At 45.8% G+C, this 21,822-nt stretch overlaps 1 protein-coding gene across 8 annotated transcripts in view; it reads right to left on the bottom strand.

The window, feature by feature from the left end:
* Window positions 1-21,822, bottom strand: part of Amotl1 (angiomotin-like 1) — a 121,009-nt gene that overhangs the window by 27,136 nt on the left and 72,051 nt on the right. For all 8 annotated transcript variants that reach the window (XM_006510667.3, XM_006510666.3, XM_006510670.2 and 5 more), the window contains 3 exons: window positions 6,050-6,338; window positions 3,574-3,718; window positions 2,522-2,611 (listed from right to left, as the gene is read on the bottom strand). In XM_006510667.3, the coding sequence (XP_006510730.1) occupies window positions 2,522-2,611; window positions 3,574-3,718; window positions 6,050-6,338 (524 nt within the window). The remainder of the gene's footprint in view (window positions 1-2,521; window positions 2,612-3,573; window positions 3,719-6,049; window positions 6,339-21,822) is intronic.

Raw genomic sequence — 21,822 nt, forward strand, 5'->3', positions numbered from 1 at the left:
TTGTCAGGTTTCACTAAGGAAAAAGTCCTATGTAAATATGAAGCAACATCCTGAATCTATCCATTTGCTCCTCCACCAGAAGAGCAAAACATTTTGAATCCTGATATTGCTGAAGAAAGAGGAAAGGTGTGCCATGAAGACCTCATGTGGGAAGGTTGGTTAGGGAGCACCATTATCAGTTAGGGGGCACCATTATCAGTTAGGGAGCAGCACTATCAGTTAGGGAGCGTCACTGTCAGTTAGGGAGCACCATTATCAGGCCTCTCTGACTCAATTACCTAACACATCAGCCTTGGGATACCTCTAAGCAGTTGAAAAATGCCTGTGGCCTTTGTCTATGCCTTTGAAAGATAGCAAAGCATGTTTGTGCAGAACAAACCGTCCCCTATAAATCCAGGGGGCCCTCAATGCCTGACGCTGATGTTTCAGCTTTGAGCCAGAGATGAAAGTCTTCAGCAATGTGAGCTCACCAAACCCTGTTATTCCAAGCTCAGCCTTGGCTGGGAGGCCAAATGAATGCTCATTACAAGACATGAACTACAATATGGACCCTGACAGAACACAGCCAGCATGTCTCCCCCTGCCCACGCACAGTCATCCAAAAGCAAGGTATCAGTACTGTCCATGCACATAGCACACAGGACTTCACTTTTGTCTTAGGTTCTATTGCAGAGATGAAACACCATGATCAAAAGCAAGTTGAGAAGAAAGGGTTAATTTGGCTTACACTTCCACATTGTAGCCCATCATTGAAGGCAGTCAGGATAGGAACTCAAAAAGTGCAGGAACCTGGGGGCAGGAGCTGATGCAGAGGTCATGGTAAGCTTGCTTACTGGCTTGCTCCTTTCTGGCTTGTTCAACCAGCTTTTTTATAGCACCCAAGACCCCAGGTCAATGGGCTGGGCCTTCCCCCGTCAGTCAGTAGCTAAGAAAATTTCTCACAGGTTTGCCTATAGATCATATGGAGGCATTTCCTTTATTGAGGCTCCCTCCTCTCCAATGACTCTTGCTTGTGTCAAGTTGACATAAAACCAGCCAGCACAGCCTTCCCATGTAAGCCCAGATGAGACAGCAAACACATGACATCAACAGCAACAGATACACGCTGGAGCACAGGGCAATCACCGAGCGGCAAAAGCCCGCCTAGCACCTGTGACCCTTGGCCAAAGACAGAACTTAAAGAAAGCTAGAGCTCAAAACTTTCATGAAAAAGTTTGGGAGATGGAAAGGGCATTAAGCCAAACTATTGAAAATCGCAAAATTTAGTCTATTATTTCTCAGTCTTAAATTTTTTTTTGGGGGGGGGGGTGTTGAGACAGGGTTTCTCTGTGTAGCCCTGGCTGTCCTGGAACTCACTCTGTAGACCAGACCGGCCTCTTTTTTTTTGTTTGTTTGTTTTTGTTTTTTTTGTTTTTGTTTTTTTTTTTGGTTTGTCTTAAAAGTTTAAGGGCTTTGATACACCCATGTGCCAGAATACTGTTATGAGAAGATGATGGCTACTTCTCAAACATGCTAACTTTTTTGTTGTTTCCGATTGTTTTTAAACTGTTAGCAGTTACTCATGATGTCCTTAGGAATTGTGACATATACCAGAATACAATTTTTTAAACAGCTTTTTAAAATAAACATGACAGTTGGCATTTTATAATTCTGGTGCATTCCATTTGCAGAAATTCAAACTTTGGCTGATGGTTTTTCAAACCCCACCTGATGCTATTTGCCTCTGGTAAAATTAATAGAATATTTTCCTAAAAGTCTGGAGGCTTACAAAGACACTGGCCCTACTCCTGGGTGAAATGGGCTCAGAGGCTCCCAGGACACCAACCATGGAAATACGCAGTATGATGATTCCCATGGAAATGTGTGTGGGAAAGCAGCCCCAGGCTAGCACTCGGACTTGCCCAGAGCACCAAATGCCACCACGGAGTATCCTGTCCTTTCCTGGGTTATGACTAATTTAAATAGTGAGTTCACTCTTGTTTCCTGAGGGGGTAATAGATAGCAAGGAGCTATAGGACAGCTTCATTAGATTAATAAATGTCTTAGGCATTTTCAGAAAGAAATAACGGAGGAAGGAAACCTTCCCTGAATGTGGGCGAGGGCCCCAAACTAAACAAAGAGAAAATGGAGAAAGCAAGCTAAGCCGGAACTCTTGTCTTTGCTTCCTGATCTACCCTATATGAACAAGCAGTCCTGCATGCCCACTGCCACACCCTTCCCCACCATAGCGGACCTTATCCTCAAACCTCCTCCTGTAAGATGCTTTGTTTCAAGTGTTTCATTACAACCACAAGAGTAGCTAATACATAGACAGACTCAACATCCCTGAGAGGAGGTCTGACAACTCAGCTTTGCCCCTGACTGACTGAGGAAACTCCCATCTGAGGACTGTCGATCACAGGGTAAATTAACTCACAAAAAGGAAATAGCACAAAACCTATTAGAAGCTGGTATGAGCCTTGCTTCAGGCTCCTATATTTTAAAGATAACAGCTTTGGGACAGACAGACACACATACTCACTCTGGGACACGTAATGGCTCTCTGCAGCTTTGTCTTCATGCCCATCGTATTCCCTGCTGGACAGCTGCCTGTTGGCTGTCTCCAGTCGATCTATAAACAAAGGAGGAATAAGCCCAAGCCATCACACAGCAGAGAAATACAGACAGTGCCAAGAGCCGTGTATCATGACAGGGACAGTCAGGTAGGGCCCTGAATGAGCAGTTTTGAGGCAGGGACAATGCTGTACTCTCCAAGCTATCACAAGAAAACCCTTGGGGGGCTGGGAAGATGGCTCAGCCAGGAAAGTTCAGTCTGCGCAAGCACAATGACTTGAGTTTGATCCCAGCCCTCATGAGAGCTGCATACTGTGGCATGCATCTGTAATCCCAGCTCTGGGAGGTGGTGACAGGAAGATCCCCAGGGCTTCTGCTTGATGGCCAGCCAGCCTAGCTCTATCAGCTAGCTCCAGGTTCATCAAGAGAGCCCCAGCCTCAAAAAATAAGGTGAGGCTGGCTAGATAGAAAAGACTAACCATGAAGGCCAGAATGCCTGAGATCGATTTTCAGAGCCATGGTTTGCATCTGTAACCCCAGTCTTCTTGTAGAGAGACAGGAAAATCACTTATAAGTTCATAAGGCAGCTAGTCTGGAGCATTAAGTATGGCAGAAATAAAGAGACCCTGACTCAACCAGGTAGAGAAAACCAACTCTCAAAAGTCATCCTCTGCAGTGTACACACACACACACACACACACACACACACGCACGCACACACACACGCGCACACACATACACATACACACACATACACACACACGCACACACACACATACACACACATACATACACACACACATACACACACATACACACATACACATACACACACACACATACACACACACATACACACACACATACACACACACACATACACACACACACATACACACACATATACACACACATACACACACACACACACACACACACACACGCAACAAAATTAAAAATCGGGCAGAGAAGGGCCGAGAAAGACACCTGACATTGAGCGTATAAAAGAACAAGACACACCTCGGAGATCTCTGTTGAAGTCATGAAGTCTCCTTATCTCGCCTTCGAGCTTGGTTCTCATTGCCTTGTCCAGAGACTCACGCTTGGTGGTGGACTTGACCAGGCTCTCGTAGGCCTCCGAAATACTCTGCAGCTCTTTTTCAAACTGTAATAAAGACCTAGCATTAAAGCGGTATTTGTGACAGGGCCTCTGTGATGCTGACTGTCCAACACCCTGAATATGGACACTATATCTTCACGGATGTCTTTCTATGCCTCAGCCTTCATTCATATCTACTCCATCTTCCTCCTGCTGCTCTATAAGAGCTACAGTGACCCTGTAAGAACAGTCTCTCAGTTCTGGTAATGCTGTCTAACAGCACCCAGTAAAAGTATCTCACTACTGATAGGAGGATGGGATGAACCTAGGTATAACTGAAATATCCCCTTTAAAAGATTTTATTTACTTATTTGCTTGCTATTTACATGTCTCTCCATGTGTCTCACACTCGTGTACCCACACACCATATGTGTGTCAGTCTCCAAGGAGTCCAGGAGAGAGTGTTGAATCCCCCAGAGTTCCAAGCAGATGTGAACCACCCAATATGGGTACTGTGAACTCAGGTCCTCTGCAAGAGCAGCAAGTACTCGTAACCATTAAGCCATCTCTCCAGTCCCTTTGTACCATCATTTATAATGACTAATAAAGTTTTGGTTTCACATTGGAAGATATTAAGGTGGGGAGAACTCAAGCATTCCAACCCAAATGCAGACTTCCAGACTCTAAGCACAACATTCTTTCCAGAAACCCTGCTCCTTTCTCCATGCCAGGCTGGGTTTCATTGCTGAATGTTGTCTGTCCAATAGCTCTACAGAGAACCAATGCACTTCAACCTAACTATAAACAGATACACAGGAATTGTATACAAAGGAATTGCAAGGGACTGGGTTGAAACTGCAGGTGTGAGTTTATTTGCTTATATTTTACCAAACCAAGAATACTAATGGTGGAGCCTTTAGCCTACTGCGAGGACAGAACAACAAGTAGCTATAACCGCCATAAAAACAGCCTAGCAGAGCAGTGTTTCCAAGTGAATACCTACAACTTCTAGCACAGAGCTGGACAGCTCAGGGCAGACTGGATGAAATGGCAGGCAAGATAAGGGACCAGCCTAGATGCCCATCCAATAGACAGATGGGTAAAAATTGTGATTTAATACCGTGTGTGTGTGTGTGTGTGTGTGTGTGTGTGTGTGTGTGTGTGTGTGTGTATGTATGTAGAGTTTCTCTAATTATTGATTGGCTAATAAAGATAGCAAAAGCCAATTGCTGAGTGAAGATATGGAGGTGGGTTTTCCAGGAGGGAGAGGGTAGGAGTCAGGGCAGATGGCAGAGTGGAGTGGAAACTGCAGAGGTGGGTATTGTGGGGCACCAATAGTGTTTAGCCTCCGCAGGCAACTGTGGAGGCCAGGGAGGATGGGGCAGGATAATCTTTGCCCAGCCTTTGGTCAGTTTTAAAATATGAAGCCTCCAGTGTTTTCCTTCCACGGGGCTAAAGGGAGCTGGGTGAAATGGCCGTTGACAGCACTGGGCAAGGAACAGAGACCAGAGCAATTTGTGAAGCTAGCTGTGAGAGCCAGAGTTTGTGGGAAAGCGTTAGCAAGCAAGCAGGCAGCTGCTAGTCCCAGAACCAGCATACATATAAAAATAAATTTATGTCATTTGCAGGGAAATTGATAGGACTACAGATTACTATATAAGAGAAGTAAACCAAACTCAGAATCACACATAATACTGAGTATATTTTTCAAATATATGTGTATAGGACATGAAGTTTGAAGGGGCTCTTTGGGAGAAGACAGGGACTCACAGGAGCGAGACAAGGAGACAAGAGTGTGCTATAGAGTAAAGGGACCATAAGTGAAGTCGTAGCTCATTATTTGGTTAGAAGACAAAAAAAAAAAAAAAAAAAAAAGGACTGAAAGAGCCCAGCACACATGGAGGCTTGTGGCAGGCGACTGCTTACGGCAGGACCTTAAGCCACAGCTAAGAAGCACTGTGCTTTCACCCCGTCACCAGAAGGCTAGAGCCTTGTTTTCAGTCCTTCCCTCAAGTAGACAGGTCATCCAGGCGGGGGAGTCGAGAGAGCAGACTCCCTTGGTACCATGTGACTCTCCCTTAGGCCTCCTCATACAGGAGTTGCTTCTCCCTTTGTCCCATCCTCAGCAAGGCCTTTCTCCTTCCAGAGCTATCATGAGCAGCTGGTGAGTCCTGAATTGTGTTCATAGAATGGCTGCCAAGGATCCTCCTTCCTTTGAATTGCATTCAAAACAGGAAGTGCCCAGACAGGCCATCAGACTCCTAAGAGCTCTCTGATACATCCTGTGGCTCAGAAATTAATCCCAAGCACCTCATGGTCTCCTGCCAACGACAGCCCATTATTTACCTCTCTCTTTCCCAGGATCTATCAAATTACCTTGGCATGTCACGTACATACCTTGTGGAGCTTGTCAGCGTTGTCATAGCAGCCCTGAAGCTCCTGGTGAAGCACACGGTTCTCCTCTGTCAGGATCTCTACCATTTGCTGGGCTCGCTCCACAATCGCAAAGGCATCCGGTCCAAGCTGCTGGTTGGGGGAGGCTGGTAGGGGCTGTGAAGCCGCCAGGCTTATGGGAAGTGGAAGAGGCAGGGAGACGGAGTGCAGAGTACCACCGATGGAGGAGGTCTGAGAGGACATGGGGCTATGCTGCTGCACCGTAGATGGAAAAGGCAGCTGGCAGGGCCGGCTGCAAGGGAAGAGAGGACCAGTCATCAGACTCCAGAGGACATATGGAAGACCAAGGAAGGCCACCGGCACAGACACTGTCAGTGGCTTCCCTCAGCAGGGGTCAGCCGTGCACTTCCTCACACTCTGCTAAGTTAAGCGGCAGGTTAAGGCTCAGGTAGTATTTATCACATTCCTCTCACTAGGAAGACAGTGGACCAGGCAGAGCAGGTCTCTGCTCTCCAGAAGAGACAAGCAAGCCATGCTGAAAGTGGAGTCTTGTTCTCCGAAGAAAGGAATTTTGGAGAAGCGATTTCTGTGTGAGAGGTCAGAGCAAGAGTTTCTCAAAGTCTGGAAGAAAGAACCAGGGATTTGGGTGGAAGGGTGAAGCCAGGGAAAGATGTACAAGATGGCAGGAAGTAGCATCAGACAGCATCACCACATGGAAGAAAGCACACCCACAGGGCAGCAGTGCTAGACGGGGGTGGGAGGGTCTGTGCAAGCTGCAGCCACACTTCCATAAGAGGCACACAGAGGCCACTGAGGGCTGCCTCGCTAGGAGTGATGTGCTGAGAACTCAGTGTAAAGGCAGAGCCCAGGAGAAGTCTGGGTATGAATATGAAGAATGAGAAAAACAAAGATGGAGGAAGATAAAATATTATTTCTAGATATGGGGCTCAGCAAGAAATGGGTAGGGGTACCACTTAATCAAATGGGAAAGTATGAGCAAAGGACTGGCTTGTTTTGATCTGTTGGTTCTGGGGTCTAAACTTCCAGACTTCACATCTAGCCCGATGATAAAGGAGCCAACAGTGTCCTTCAACAGCTCAGTACCTGGTGCTGAACTTCAACTTGGAATCATGAATTTCTACCTCCGGTCTTCACTTCCCCTCCCCCTTCCCCTTCCCCCAAATTCTTCAGAATTCTGTCAGCCTGTTTCATGAGAATAACCATGTTTTCTTTCAGGCTAAGCCAAGGGCTCCTCATAGGAACCTGCACAGGTGCAGGAACAAATGGCAGTCATAGATCTTAATATCGGGTTCTCCCATCCCTGCTGTCCCTCTACAAGGTTTAGCTTTCTTGTTAATCTCTACTTCCAAGTCTTAGAACTGGAGGAGGGGTGATGAAACTCGACTGTAAGACAGCTCTGTGTGCTGGCACAGCCTGTACTCCCAGCACTTGGCAGAGGCAGAGGCAGAGGCAGAGGCAGAGGCAGAGGCAGAGGCAGAGGCAGAGGCAGAGGCAGAGGCAGAGGCAGAGGCAGAGGCAGAGGCAGAGGCAGAGGCAGAGGCAGAGGCAGAGGCAGAGGCAGAGGCAGAGGCAGAGGCAGAGGCAGAGGCAGAGGCAGAGGCAGAGGCAGAGGCAGAGGCAGAGGCAGAGGCAGAGGCAGAGGCAGAGGCAGAGGCAGAGGCAGAGGCAGAGGCAGGAAGATGACCACAAGTTCAAGGAGAACCTGGGCTACATGTGATCAGTTACAGGGCAGTCTGGGCTAAAGAGTAAGACCCTGTCTCATAAAGCATAAATAAAAATTTTAAAAATCTGGCATCAGTCCAAAACTACCTATTATTTCTGTCAAAGGGTGAGCCTTCCAGAGAATGTCACTTACATGTGTAACTTGTGGCCATTCACAACCAAAAGTCACAGCACTCCTCCAATGTCCCACCAGGAGGTTATTGAGACCTACATTTTCCTTTTGAGTACATTTTCTTTAGACCCTGATGACTGTCATAGCTTCCACTTCATAAGCATGTCTCACAGCTGTGATACTGTGAGACCCCGGCTTAAAGCATTTCTCCCTGCAAGGTAGAGCCCCTAAAACATTTCCCCAAACTTGTTTTCCCTGATCTTTAAAAATACAGCTAGAAAGAAGCTCTTTGTTCTCTATTAGCCAGCAAAAACGCCTTTTTGTTTCTATACTGTACAACAAGAGATGCCTGCCTTCCTGTGCCGAGGACAGGGAGATAAAAATTCAGAAAGAACTCACTCCCCACTCCTGCCTTGTGAATTTCACCAAGGACACCCAGAAGAGAACTCCTCCTCCCAACTCTCCTCCCAACTCCTCCCAACTCCTCAGCTAGATGTTAAAAGCCCCCTACTGTCACCGCAAGGGCTCATCCTCAGCTAGCTGATAATAAAACCTCTTGCAGTTTGCAACAGGTGTGGTTTTCTCTTGGGACGTTGGGGTGTTGGCCAGCTCATCCCGGGACTTGAGCGGAGGCCCAGCATCTGGGGTCTTACAATACCTCTGAATGCCAGCTCCTTGTAACTAAGTGTCAAATGCTGCAAATTTAAGGATCTTTTTAACCTTCCTGAAGATGACCATGGACTGATCCTGGCATATTACCCCACCATGACTGACCTCAGGCCTCGGTTACTAACATCAGCCTTTCCCACCCAGCCTCAGGAGATGCTCCAAGTTGAATCCCCTTCCATCTTAAGTTCCTTCTCCATTCCATGCTAATCAGCTGGGTCTAAGCTTCCTTTCCTAGTCAAGGTAAAAAATCTTGGAGCACCACATAGCTCTTTATTTCACATGTGACATTCCCCTTCTTTCTTCTTCCACTAAGAAAAAAAATACCAGCAGGAATCTAAAGCATTTTCTTCCCTCTCTATGAACACTATAAAACCACTTAGCCTCTCTTTAGACTAAGATGTTTGATGCATCTGTGCCCATTCCACATGCTGTCCTGTACAAGAGGGTGCAACCCTATCACAAGAGAGGACAGACCGTGAGTCCTGTACACACTCTGTTTCCCCAGGTCATAAGAACTCCTGTCAAGCATGGACCCCAAACAAGTGACTTATTATTGCTCATGGCTACCTACAGGCCAGTGAATCCTGCACTGCATTTTATACAGAAACAGAGCATTTTAGAAAGAGCCCAATACCACAGTTGCAACAGTGACTTCAAAGACTGATGCTCCTTTGTACCTCTGATGCATCTCCTCACAAGGCACAAGGGTAATGAAACAGCTGCCCTTAGAGCCAGGGGTGGACAGCTATGCTCTTGGATGGACTGGAGGTAAGGGTGGGGTTTCCATCTGAGATTCACTTAAATCTGGGTTTGAATCCACTTAGTGAACACCACCTCCTCAGTTCTCTCTCCTGATAACAGGAAACTCAAGGAGAAAGATGGAAATCAGATGATGACAACCTAACACTTACCTAATACCTTCAAAAGGCTGTAAGGATGCTGGGGGTCGGGGGCAAATACGTGTCAAGCTTAAAAGAAGAGGTCAGATTGGAGGTCTTCTACCAATCAGCAAGCAGCTTTGCCCTTGCTGTTCACCCAGGAGAACTTTCCAGACGAGAATGAGAGAACACCTCTGTTCCTAAGGTCCACTACTCAGGCAGCCAGGGCTTTGGACTCCTACAGCTGGACCAGGTGGGACCGGGCTTAGTGGGAGCACCCGGGAGAACAGGTAGGCCCATGGACAAGCATTCCAGCGCCAAAGAACAGCCTGCCCTCAGCTGAGACAACATAATGGTGGGTCATCACCAGTTATGGGGACCAAAGAAGGAAAGAGGCCATGGGAGTCAACATTAATAAGCAAACAACGGATATGATTGTATGCTGTCCTTGACAACCTGTGAGGCAGTTTCCCATGTTGGATCATGGTAGAGAATTCAGCCTGGCACACACCACTGGATGGTGCCAGCTGCTCTCTGTCTCTGTAACTGGGCATGGAGCATTCATGAGACGCTCTCAAAGCTTTACTTATGGCTAATATCTACTAAGCACTTCCTACATCCAGCTATTGTGCTTAGCCTATTACAGGCATTAGCCTTTCTAAAAATAGGTTATCAGGCTGGTGAGATTGCAGGCGCCCCACCACCAAGGCTGACGACCTAAGTTTGTTCCCAGGTTCTACATGGTGGGAGCAGACAATCAACTTTCACAAGCTGTCTTCTGTCCCTCATATATACACATGACATATGTGCTACTATGCATATATGAGGCATACCCCTACACACACACACACACACACACACACACACACACACACCATATCACTATTTGTCTACTTAGAATAAAAACAAGATCACAGGAGGCAACCTCCAAAATACAAGAGATGAAACATCCAAGAGAGTCAGATGTGGTGTGACTGTAGAGAGCATCCACCCCATACTCGCCAAGGGACTACCCTGTCTGCCAGGTAGACACTTTCTCACCTTACCAAGCACCACAAGGGTAAAAGCAGGCATGGCTGGCCAAGTCCCAAAAGGTCAGGCAGGTTCAGTTTCTTAAATGACCAACAGAGCCTTAAAATACTCAAGCCCAATGCCACAGTCAGGTAAGAAACAGGAACTGCATGATCTGGAGAGTGGTGTCCTGAGAGATACCAGAGCAGAGGCTGGCTCGGTTGGTGCTGGCCTGGGCCATTCTCCCAGAATCTGTACCTAACTCTCCCCTCTGAGCTTCCAAGGGAGCCTTAATCACCCCAACAACCCCGACAACCCACCACTGCGGCCTTATGCCATCTCTACTCTCCAGTTTATACTTTAATGTCCTTAATATCCCATGCCTTTTCTTCCGCCTAATTATTAGTGTGCAACCTTTCCAAGGATAGAAAGAAGCTTATGACTCAGTGACTTGAGACGCATCATTTCTGTTAACTGATTTAATCCCCAACTCTGAGACCAAGTTGGTTCTATTTGCTTGATTGCTTTTCAAAGAAGAGACAAACCTTTGACAGTCTGTGATGAAGGAGACTCTCCATGCCAATCAGATTTTACCATGGAATCATCCTGACACAGTAGCATAGTAATCACATAACAGGACCTCTCCCCTTCTCGTGTGCAGAGGTCATGAAGCTTAACTAAGTGTTATTTGGTTTGGAGAAAAAGGCTGTTAGTAACATTTGTTCCTCTCAACATGCACCAGTTTTATAAGAATATTTAAACACATTTTTTACATTCTACCTGCAAATAGGAGTGTTCTGAGTAGCACTGATTTAACTACTTCACACCAACCTGGGCATCCACTGTTCCTATACCAGCTGCAGTATTACTCTATTTTATAAGTATGCAAATTAAGTTCCCAGGATTTACAGGACAACCCGGAGATCTGACATTCCATACAAAGTTTAAAGCATACATGCCCACCCCACCAGGGCCCCCCAGTCAGCACCACGGAATGCAGGCGAAGAACCTGAGCAGCTCAGGGTGCCACGAGGACACATCAGGACCCGTCACCCTCAGATCTCACTCCTGCATGTCCATCCGAAACAGAAACAGGCCGCTGAGTATTTACATGTGCTCTGGGTAAAGGCATCAAAGACTTGAAATGAGAAGGAAAACATCTGGAGGGTTTATCTTAAGTACTTGCAGAAAGGTAATCCTTTCAATACCTGGACTGACTAAAGAGTGTGGGGATTCTGCTGTCTGGACTCTGGGTGCACGTCTATGTGCTGCACACGTATTGTTAGTGAAGACTTGTGTGCATGTGTGGGTGGAGAGGACACACACATGCCAGGTGTCCTTCCTGAATCATCTCTGCCTTCAGTTGTGGAGACAATCTCTCAATGAACCTGGAATACAGATTCAGCTCAGCTAGCTGGCTGCTTCAAGAATCCTCCTGCCTCATCCTACCAGCGCTAGGGTTACCGGTAGGCCCCATCATGCCAGGTTCTAGGGGTCCAAACATAGATTTTTCAAGTTGTGCAGCAAGGCACATTACTGGGTGATCCCCTTGGTATAAAAATGCCTCTTAAATATTCTAAGTGAATCAGCAAATAGACTTCTAAATAAATTTCATATGCATCTTTTAGTATTTCAAAAGGGTGCTGGAAAGGCGGTCCAGTGGTTAAGAGTGCATTCTGCTCTTGCAGAGGACCAGAGTTTGGTTGTCAGCACCCACACTGGATGTCTCATACCTGCCTGAACCTCCAGGTCCAGGGGATCTGATGCTGTCCTCTAGTCTCGGTGGGGCAAACACACACACACACACACACACACACACACACACACACACACTTATACAGAGAGAGACCACAAACTACAAACCACACATGCACACACACATACAGAGAGAGACCACATATCACAAACCACACATGCACAAATACTACACACAGACACACAAGTACAGACACACACAAACACGCACATGTACAGAGACCACATACCATAAACCACACATGCACACACACACACACACAGACACCACACATAATTTTAAAAATAGAAAGTGTACTGGCTGGTTTTGGGTGTCAAATTGACACAGCTGGAGTTACCACAGAGAAAGGAGCTTCAGTTGAGGAAATGCCTCCATGAGATCCAACTGTAAGGCATTTTCTCAATTAGTGATCAAGGGGGAAAGGCCCCTTGTAGGTGGGACCATCCCTGGGCTGGTAGCCTTGGGTTCTATAAGAGAGCAGGCTGAGCAAGCCAGGGGAAGCAAGCCAGTAAAGAACATCCCTCCATGGCCTCTGCATCAGCTCCTGCTTTCTGACCTGCTTGAGTTCCAGTCCTGACTTCTTTCAGTGATGAACAGCAATGTGGAAATGTAAGCTGAATAAACCCTTTCCTCCCCAACTGCTTCTTGGTCATGATGTTTGTGCAGGAACAGAAACCCTGACTAAGACAGAAAGGTGTTAAAATAATTGTAAAAATGTAAAAAACAAAACAAAAATAATTGTCTAAAACAGAATTATGAAAGAATGACTAGCCTCTAAATTACAAATCCCAGTTCTCAAAATTAGTTCAACTAAACTAGTTCTTATCCATGAAAAGAAATCTGATGACTAAAGTTTTAGATATTCTAGTATGTTATATCACAAACTAAGTTGAAATTAATAGTGTTTTAAAATTAAAAGATCATGAAAGGAACTTCTGGGAAGTTTTACATTACACACATGCCCATACAGTATTTACATTTTGCTGTTGTTTCAGGGGGTGGGGGTGGGGTTGTGTGGTTTTTTTAAAGATTTATTTATTATTATATATAAGTACACTGTAGCTGACTTCAGAGGCACCAGAAGAGGGTGTCAGATCTCATTAAGGGTGGTTATGAGTCACCATGTGGTTGCTGGGATTTGAACTCAGGACCTTCAGTAGAGCAGTCAGTGCTCTTAACCGCTGAGCCATCCATCTCACCAGCCCTTGTGTTTTGTTTTTTTGAGACAGGGTTTCACTATGTAGCCCTGGCTGTCATGGAACTCACTCAGTAGACCAGGTTTGCCTTGAACTCAGGGAGAACTTCTTGTCTCTGCTTCTGTAGTGCTGGGATTAAAGCCGTGCACCACCACTGCCCGGCTTCTATTGCATTTTTATTGATTACGTATACATGCCTATGTCTGTATGTGTGCATATGCATGTGTGTATATGTATGTCCATCATGGCACATGGACAGAAGTCAGAGGAGAACTTGAAGATACAGCTCCACCAGAAGATTCTTGGGATCCAATGCAGGTCAGTAGGCATGGTGGGCAATTCCAGAACTCAGTGGTGTCAGAGAACTTAAGTAAATGGCTAGGTGTCTCCACGTGGCCCCAGACCACCAACAGGCAGAGCTGGAATTTCAGGCTACATTCTGTGCACTAAACTCTGTATGTATCTACGGGTCAGTCATTACAAAACATGGTTTATCTCATTGACAAACACTTTGTGAAATACAACAGGAAATAAAAATAAGTGGGTAGAGAGATGAAGAATGTGATTAAATAATTTACAAAAGAGAAAGTTAAAATACCAAGTATATATTTTCCAACATAAATATGAACAGAAATAAGAATTGAAACAAGTACCACATTTTCTGTATCCATTCCTCTGTTGAGGGGCATCTAGGTTCTTTCCAGCTTCTGGCTATTATAAATAAGGCTGCTATGAACATAGTGGAGCATGTGTCCTTCTTACCTGTTGGGGCATCTTCTGGATATATGCCCAGGAGAGGTATTGCTGGATCCTCCGGTAGTACTATGTCCAGTTTTCTGAGGAACCGCCAGACTGATTTCCAGAGTGGTTGTACAAGCCTGCACTCCCACCAACAATGGAGGAGTGTTCCTCTTTCTCCACATCCTCGCCAGCATCTGCTGTCACCTGAATTTTTGATCTTAGCCATTCTGACTGGTGTGAGGTGGAATCTCAGGGTTGTTTTGATTTGCATTTCCCTGATGATTAAGGATGTTGAACATTTTTCAAGTGCTTCTCTGCCATTCGGTATTACATCTACACAATGGAGTACTACTCAGCTATTAAAAAGAATGAATTTATGAAATTCCTAGCCAAATGGATGGACCTGGAGGGCATCATCCTGAGTGAGGTAACACATTCACAAAGAAACTCACACAATATGTATTCACTGATAAGTGGATATTAGCCCCAAACCTAGGATACCCAAGATATAAGATATAATTTGCTAAACACATGAAACTCAAGGAGAATGAAGACTGAAGTGTGGACACTATGCCCCTCCTTAGATTTGGGAACAAAACACCCATGGAAGGAGTTACAGAGACAGAGTTTGGAGCTGAGATGAAAGGATGGACCATGTAGAGACTGCCATAGCCAGGGATCCACCCCATAATCAGCATCCAAACGCTGACACCATTGCATACACTAGCAAGATTTTATTGAAAGGACGCAGATGTAGCTGTCTCTTGTGAGACTATGCCGGGGCCCAGCAAACACAGAAGTGGATGCTCACAGTCAGCTAATGGATGGATCATAGGGCTCCCAATGGAGGAGCTAGAGAAAGTAGCCAAGGAGCTAAAGGGATCTGCAACCCTATAGGTGGAACAACATTATGAGCTAACCAGTACCCCGGAGCTCTTGACTCTAGCTGCATATATATCAAAAGAGGGCCTAGTCGGCCATCACTGGAAAGAGAGGCCCATTGGACTTGCAAACTTTATATGCCCCAGTACAGGGGAATACCAGGGCCAAAAAGGGGGAGTGGGTGGGCAGGGGAGTGGGGGTGGGTGGATATGGGGGACTTTTGGTATAGCATTGGAAATGTAAATGAGTTAAATACCTAATAAAAAATGGAAAAAAAAAAAGAATTGAAACAAGTTCTGAATGTATCTATGAATAAGTCAGAACAACAAGCTTTCATGCAATGTTTTTAATTTTTCATGAGTACTCTTGGCACTCTAGTTGGGTCTAGTTATTATGAAAGAGAATCATACCACACAGCCCAAGCTGGCCTTGAGTGAATGTAACTGCTAAAGGTGGCTGTTTCCAGTTAGGGGGACTGTGGCTCCACTCAGGGCAACTACGGCTCCACTCGGGGCAACTATGGCTCGCTCTTCCTCCTTTCTTTCTTTTCTCTCTCTCTCTCTCTTTTTCTTTTTGCTGTTTTTATAGGATATCTGTAGCTTTTTTTAAAAAAATTCCTATTATAGTTCTTTCTCATTGTCAACTTGACTGGATCTGGAATCACCTAGGAGACAGGCCTTTGTGTGTATCTGTGAGAATGTTTCCCAAGTGGTTTATCTAAGGAGACACCCATCCTGAATATGGGCAGCACTGTCCACCCTAGAGCCCCAGACTGAATAAAAAGAGTAAAAGGTCCAACCAAATACTGTGTTCACCCCCTCTCTGCTTCCTGATAGCACTCGTGACCACCCAAGCGCTGGAAGCCACACCTCCCCCACCATGGTGTCCTCTTCTTAAGCCAGGGGCCACAAATAAAGCCATCCTTCCCTAACTTTCTTCTTCTCGGTTATCTGACCAGGGTGAGGAGAAAACAACTAGTAATTATCATCTAAGTACTATGTGTATTCTATAAAAATAAGAAAAAACAGACAAAATAACCACCACTGTTATTTTAGAAAATAAGATGAAATAGTAAAAGACCACAGGAAAGAAAAAAGCCACACATTTACAGTGCTTTACAACACAGAACTGTCGGAAAACTCTCTGATTTTTAAAGCAACATAGTGTTTTAAAAGACTGTTTAATACAGACTGAATTTGATAAGGAAATTGGAGAAAGTCAATATTCTCTCTCTTTGGAGGATAAACTATGAGGATAAACATACTTACACACATACACACACATAAGTAACTGCTACAGTAAACATATTATGATCATGTCAGGCAGTAATGCTGTTGGTTGTAGGAAGAACACAGAGGAGGAAAGGGTGTGGTGTGACATTTACCCCTAGCCCCAGCTACTTAACTGGCTGATTGAGGCAGGACTGCATGAGCCTAAGGGGTCAAGGCCAAGCTGGACAACAGGACAAGAACTCTCTCAAAAATACGCTAAATAAACAGACAAGGAAACTGAGGCTCTGTGAACCGAAGGAGCACAAGTCCCCACCTGTTGGTCCTGCAAACCACCATGGGTTTCATAAATGCTCAAATTAAAACTTGACTCTTGAGTTAACTGAATCCAGAATCCTTGCTATGTGGGTGGGTCTCACAGCCTATCTGTTTAAAGAAGTTGCCCTGCAATGCATTGCAGCTGGGGCTGTGTCAGGTTTCCTGGGAAAGTGACCTGAACTTGACCCTAGTTCTTTAAGATTCCCACACCACAGTTATTTCTCTGGACACAGGAGGCACTACATTTAATGGCGTATTGCCTAAATGCTGTGGTCTGTGGGCATTCCTGAAAACTAACTCTCTCTCTCTCTCTCTCTCTCTCTCCCCACCCTCCCTCTCCTCTCCTCTCTTCTCCTTTCCTCTTCTCTCCCTTCCTCTCTCCTCTCTCCCTCTCCCTCTCTTCCTCTTTTCTCCTCTTCTCTCTTTTCCTCTCTCTCTCTCTCTGAAAAAGGTCTAATACAACCTCGGCTAGCCTCGATCTTGCTAGGTAGCCAAGGATGACCTTGGCTGAATTACTGACCTGCTGCCTCCATCTCCAAGAGCTAGAATTACAGGTGTGCACCACCAAGTCTGGCTGACACTCCTGAGTCATGATAATAAGTTCAGCATATATATATATACAGTCAAACTTAAATAAATGAGGCTACATGGCCTCCTTTTCACTTAGGGAAACAATTTTATCAAAGCAGCCAAGGGTTTAGTTTACCCACTAATTCCAAGTATTGGTTCATTTTCATGACTGTATAAACTACAAATGCTAATTCACCATTTCAGAAGCACACACTCCTCCAAATTTCTCCTCTTTTCCCAGCTGTTTCTATTAAACTTGTAATACATCACTTACCTGGCCCATACACCAGCCATTTCCACATGCCTCTGCACATACTCCTGATAAACTGTCCTTGCACAGGTTACGTTGCTGTTCATTGATTGAATGTGGTCCTGCGCTCTCCTCCCACCTGGCTCTCCCTCCTCCATGGAATGCCATTTGCCATGTTCCCAGAGAGTGACCATCTTAGTTAGGGTGCTGTGATACAACACCATGACCAAAAGCCACTTGGGGAGAAAGGATTTATTTTGCTCACAGTTCTATATAACAGTTCTTCACCAAAAGAACTTAAGATAGGAAGAAACTCGAATAGAGCAGAAACCTGGAGGCAGGAGCTGATGCAGAGACCACGGAGGGATGCTGCTTACTGCCTTGGTCTCCATGGCTTGCTTAGCCTGTTTTATAGAACCCAGGAACACCATCACAGGGATGGCCCCACCCACAATGGGCTGGGTCTTCCCATATCAGCCACAATTATGAAAATGTCCTACAGGCTTGCCTAGAGCCAGATTTTATGGAGGCATTTTCTTAATTGAGGTTCCTCCTCTCAGCTGATTTTAGCTTGTATTGAGTTGACATATAACTAGCCAGCACAATGATCCTGTACATTACTGCGCGCGCACACACACACACACACACACACACACACACACCAGGATATCTCTAGGGAAGAAATGTATCTTGATAGAGAATGTAGTTACTGTACAATTTGAGCATACTACAGTTTTCTCCAGTCACAGCACAGGTGATGGTGATGTCATGCCTCTTAGAAAAAGCAAGAAGCCAGCCCTGTGCAAGGAAGCCACAGCCCCTGGCTTCTCAGAGCTCTCAGCAGCCTGACACAGAACCATTCCCTCCCTGCTTTACAGGTATCTGCCTACCAAAAGTCAAGTTAGTCCAGCCCCAGATGGGCAGCCACTCTTCTGTTTCTGGGAAGCTGGAAATCAAAGCCACTCTCCTGAACAGACCTAACAGGGCCATGATGAAGGGCAGAGAAGACAACCCCAGGCTCAGCAGGCAGAGAAAGGCCATCAGAGTCCTTCACCAACCGTTGCTACTGTCTCTTCTTAAGGGGGTTCTTACTAAAACAGACATTGGTCTAAAGTAAGTGCTGACCACATTCCAAGACAGACAGTCTGTTGCTTTCTCCCCTCCACCTGCCTCCACCCTGCCATAACTGACTCTGTAGTTCCTGAATGTGAAATTTCTAGTTGACATATTTCCATATGAAGGGGTTAGACCCTCCTGTAGCTCACAGAATGAATCTCCCTACAAAGTTAAGTTTGTTCCCATTGTCTTCCAGGATATATAGGGGAAGGGGTCTGTTGAGATTCTATAATAATTACAAATTCACCAGGTAAGTCGGGTCAAGTAAAAACTTAAGCGTGTTTCCGATGCATGTTCAGTCACAAGTGCTTAACTGGGGGATGCACTATGTGCAGCAAGGGGCTCTGGGCTTGCTACGGCTCCTACACTACCAAACTGTTGGCCATGACTTGTTTCTGGACCCTCTCTCTTTCATCAGGTTTTGCATACATAAGAATGGGCTTTTTAATAGCACCTCTTTATTTTTATTCAGGTTTATTTATTTTTATTTTATGTGTATGGGTGTTTTGTCTGCACGTGTGTTTGTGGACCTCATGCATACTACTCATGAGGCCAAAAGAAGTACTAGGTCCCTGGAACTGGAGTTATAGACAGTTGTGAGCCACCATGCAGGTACTAGGAACTGACCTGGGGTCCTCTTTTGTAAGAACGGCAATGCCCTTTGCTGCTGAGCAATCTCCCCAATCCCTAGTCCCCATTTCTTATAATTGTTGTAAACGTTAAGGAACATAACCCACAGTAAATATCTGCACCCAGTAAGTCCTTGGGGAAACCCTGCTACAGTGCTCCATGATTTCACACAGAGCTGCAGAGAGCCAAGCATCTGTAAAGGAAAACTCAAACAGGTATTAGAGAAAAACAGGTTTTAGTTTTATTTTATACATGATCTTGATTAAAGTATATAAATGATAGGAGCAAAAACATTTTCCAGATTGATACTATCTAGCTAGTAAATCCCATGTTTTACCATGTTAGTGGCTTACTGGGAAATAGGAGAGCAATATGATAGGAGATCAATATGAAACTTTTAGCAGCTCTAGTTCTTCACTCTCATTTTTAACATAGAGCTCTTGGGGGGAGGGGAAGACTGCATCTTGACTAATATACTCTAAATCACTCTAATAGAGAAATCCAACCACCCCTGGAATTCATTGGTGCCTTCATTCCCATTAGCAGCACAAGCTACCCAAGCCAAGTCACCACAGAGTGAGTCAGAATGAATAACAAACGTTTGCTTTGGGGGTAGAGGGAGTCACCGTCCTCCACAAGAACAGCTCAAGTCTCATCTTGTCCTCACGGTGACCCACTTTCAATTCCAGATGAAGAGCAAGCAAGCTGGAGCAGAGGAAGACCAGAAGCACATCCTTGGAGCTGCCCCAGGGCCAGCTCTTGTGTTCGTAGCACTCCTCCTCATGACCACTTGAGCTCACTCACAGAAGGGGCCAGGATGCTCTAGGTCAGCTATACTTGGGCCAGTGGCTGCTCTCACCAGTTTACACAAGTTAAAGGGGATAACATCAACTATCAGAACAGGCAAAGAGCTCTGAGCGACTGGGAGTCAGACCCTCACTCTCCTCCCAAGAACTTGAATGTATTTCATATCCTTCAAACTTGTCTCAAAGAGTAATAGGTTGGGTCAAATTGCTGGGTATCCATTAGATCCTAAGCAGGGCCTCTTGTAGCATCAGACAGAAAGACCCGCAAGGGGCCTCAGTCAGGGCCCATCCTGATCCAGGAGTCTATGCTGCCATGCACATAGTGTGCACCCAATAGTCTGTAGCTTCCTAAATTATCACTATTGGTGGCAAGCACACAACCACCTTAAGCACCAGAGAAGAGACCAGCCTGGTGAGATTCTGAGTAGTATTGCTTGCCTTTTGGATGGTGTATAATGCCACATACTGCTGAGTCTCAGGTTCAAACCGCAGAGTCCAGGCTCTGCTAACCATGTCTGGAGCAGGCCCGTGTGAAGAAAGTTTGTTTGTTACCTAGCTGACCAAAGGCTGCACTGCTGGAGTCATGCTGGCCCGCCACAGCTGTGCTTACTACAGCTGGCTCACCAAGTGGCCTTATAGCCCAGGGGTGGGTCACAATGGCCTGTCTGTTACATCTTCTAAGACATTTTATTGGGCATGTAAATTCCAGTGCTAAGCTTATCAGGACACCCTGATCCCTCAGAAATTCGTTTTTCTGACCTCGGGATTTGGAGGTGAATGGTGCTCTCCACAAGTCACCAGAGAGACCTCTAGGAAGTGCCTCACTTCCCATCATGGTTTATTGCCATGACACAAAAAGGTCCAGCTTCTACGCTGCCAGAGATGGCTCTGCAAGACCACTGGCCATGTTTGTAGAGGACCTGGATTTAATTCCCAGAACCTATAAGTAGCCCACAACTGTCTGTAACCCCAGTTTCAGAGAATCTGATTTCCTCTTCTGGCCTCCGGGGGAATCAAGCATAGAAACAGTGCTCAGACATACATGCAGGCAAAACATAAAGATAAACACAAACCATAAAAACCTGTGAGCCAGCAAGGAGGAGGGAAGCGTCATTTGGAGAGATTGCCCATTTGGGATGACCTTTGAAATGACAATGTGACACAAACATTCGCGATCTGGCACATGCTAGGAAGAATGCAATGCACTCTGCTGCTCCTGAGGGCTTGGGCTGGCCAGGACGCCTCAGAACTGGCATTCAACACTGAGATGGTTCGTCTTCATTACATTTGGACTCACCTAGGAGACACACCTCTGGGCATGCCCGTCAGGGTGTTTCCAGAAGTTTAAACGCAGAGGAAAGACCTATGGAATATGAGCAGCAACACATTCCCAGGCTGAAGAAAAAGGACGGAAGTAGAAAATCAGCTGAGTGCTGCCCCACACCCCACCCCAGGGCCTCTTCCTCCTTACACAGAGATGTAAGGAGTAACAGGATCCAGCCAGTCCCCCAGCCCCTGAACTCCATTTTGCCTTCCCCACTGTGACAGAGCCAAAACAAGTCATTCCTCCTACATGTTTCCTTTTGCCAGGAATTTGGTTACAGGAACAGAAAGATGACTATAAAGTCCACGTGTTGTCAAATGTGTCAGAGCTGAGGAGGACATGGCCATCATCCAGCACCTTCCCAGCCACTGGGGTCACATCAGGAGCTCCATCATATTGAATTTTAGATACAGACAAATGCTCTATGATGACACATCCAATAATAGCAGGACACACCTGTCCTCTTAGGGCCACGCTCTTCCAGCGCAAGCCGGGTACCCTCCTCACTGGCCACTCCCACATTCTCCCCAGAGAATGGCTCCATG

Source organism: Mus musculus, chromosome 9, assembly GCF_000001635.26.
Source record: "Mus musculus strain C57BL/6J chromosome 9, GRCm38.p6 C57BL/6J".
In the NCBI taxonomy this organism is placed as follows: Eukaryota; Metazoa; Chordata; class Mammalia; order Rodentia; family Muridae; genus Mus; species Mus musculus.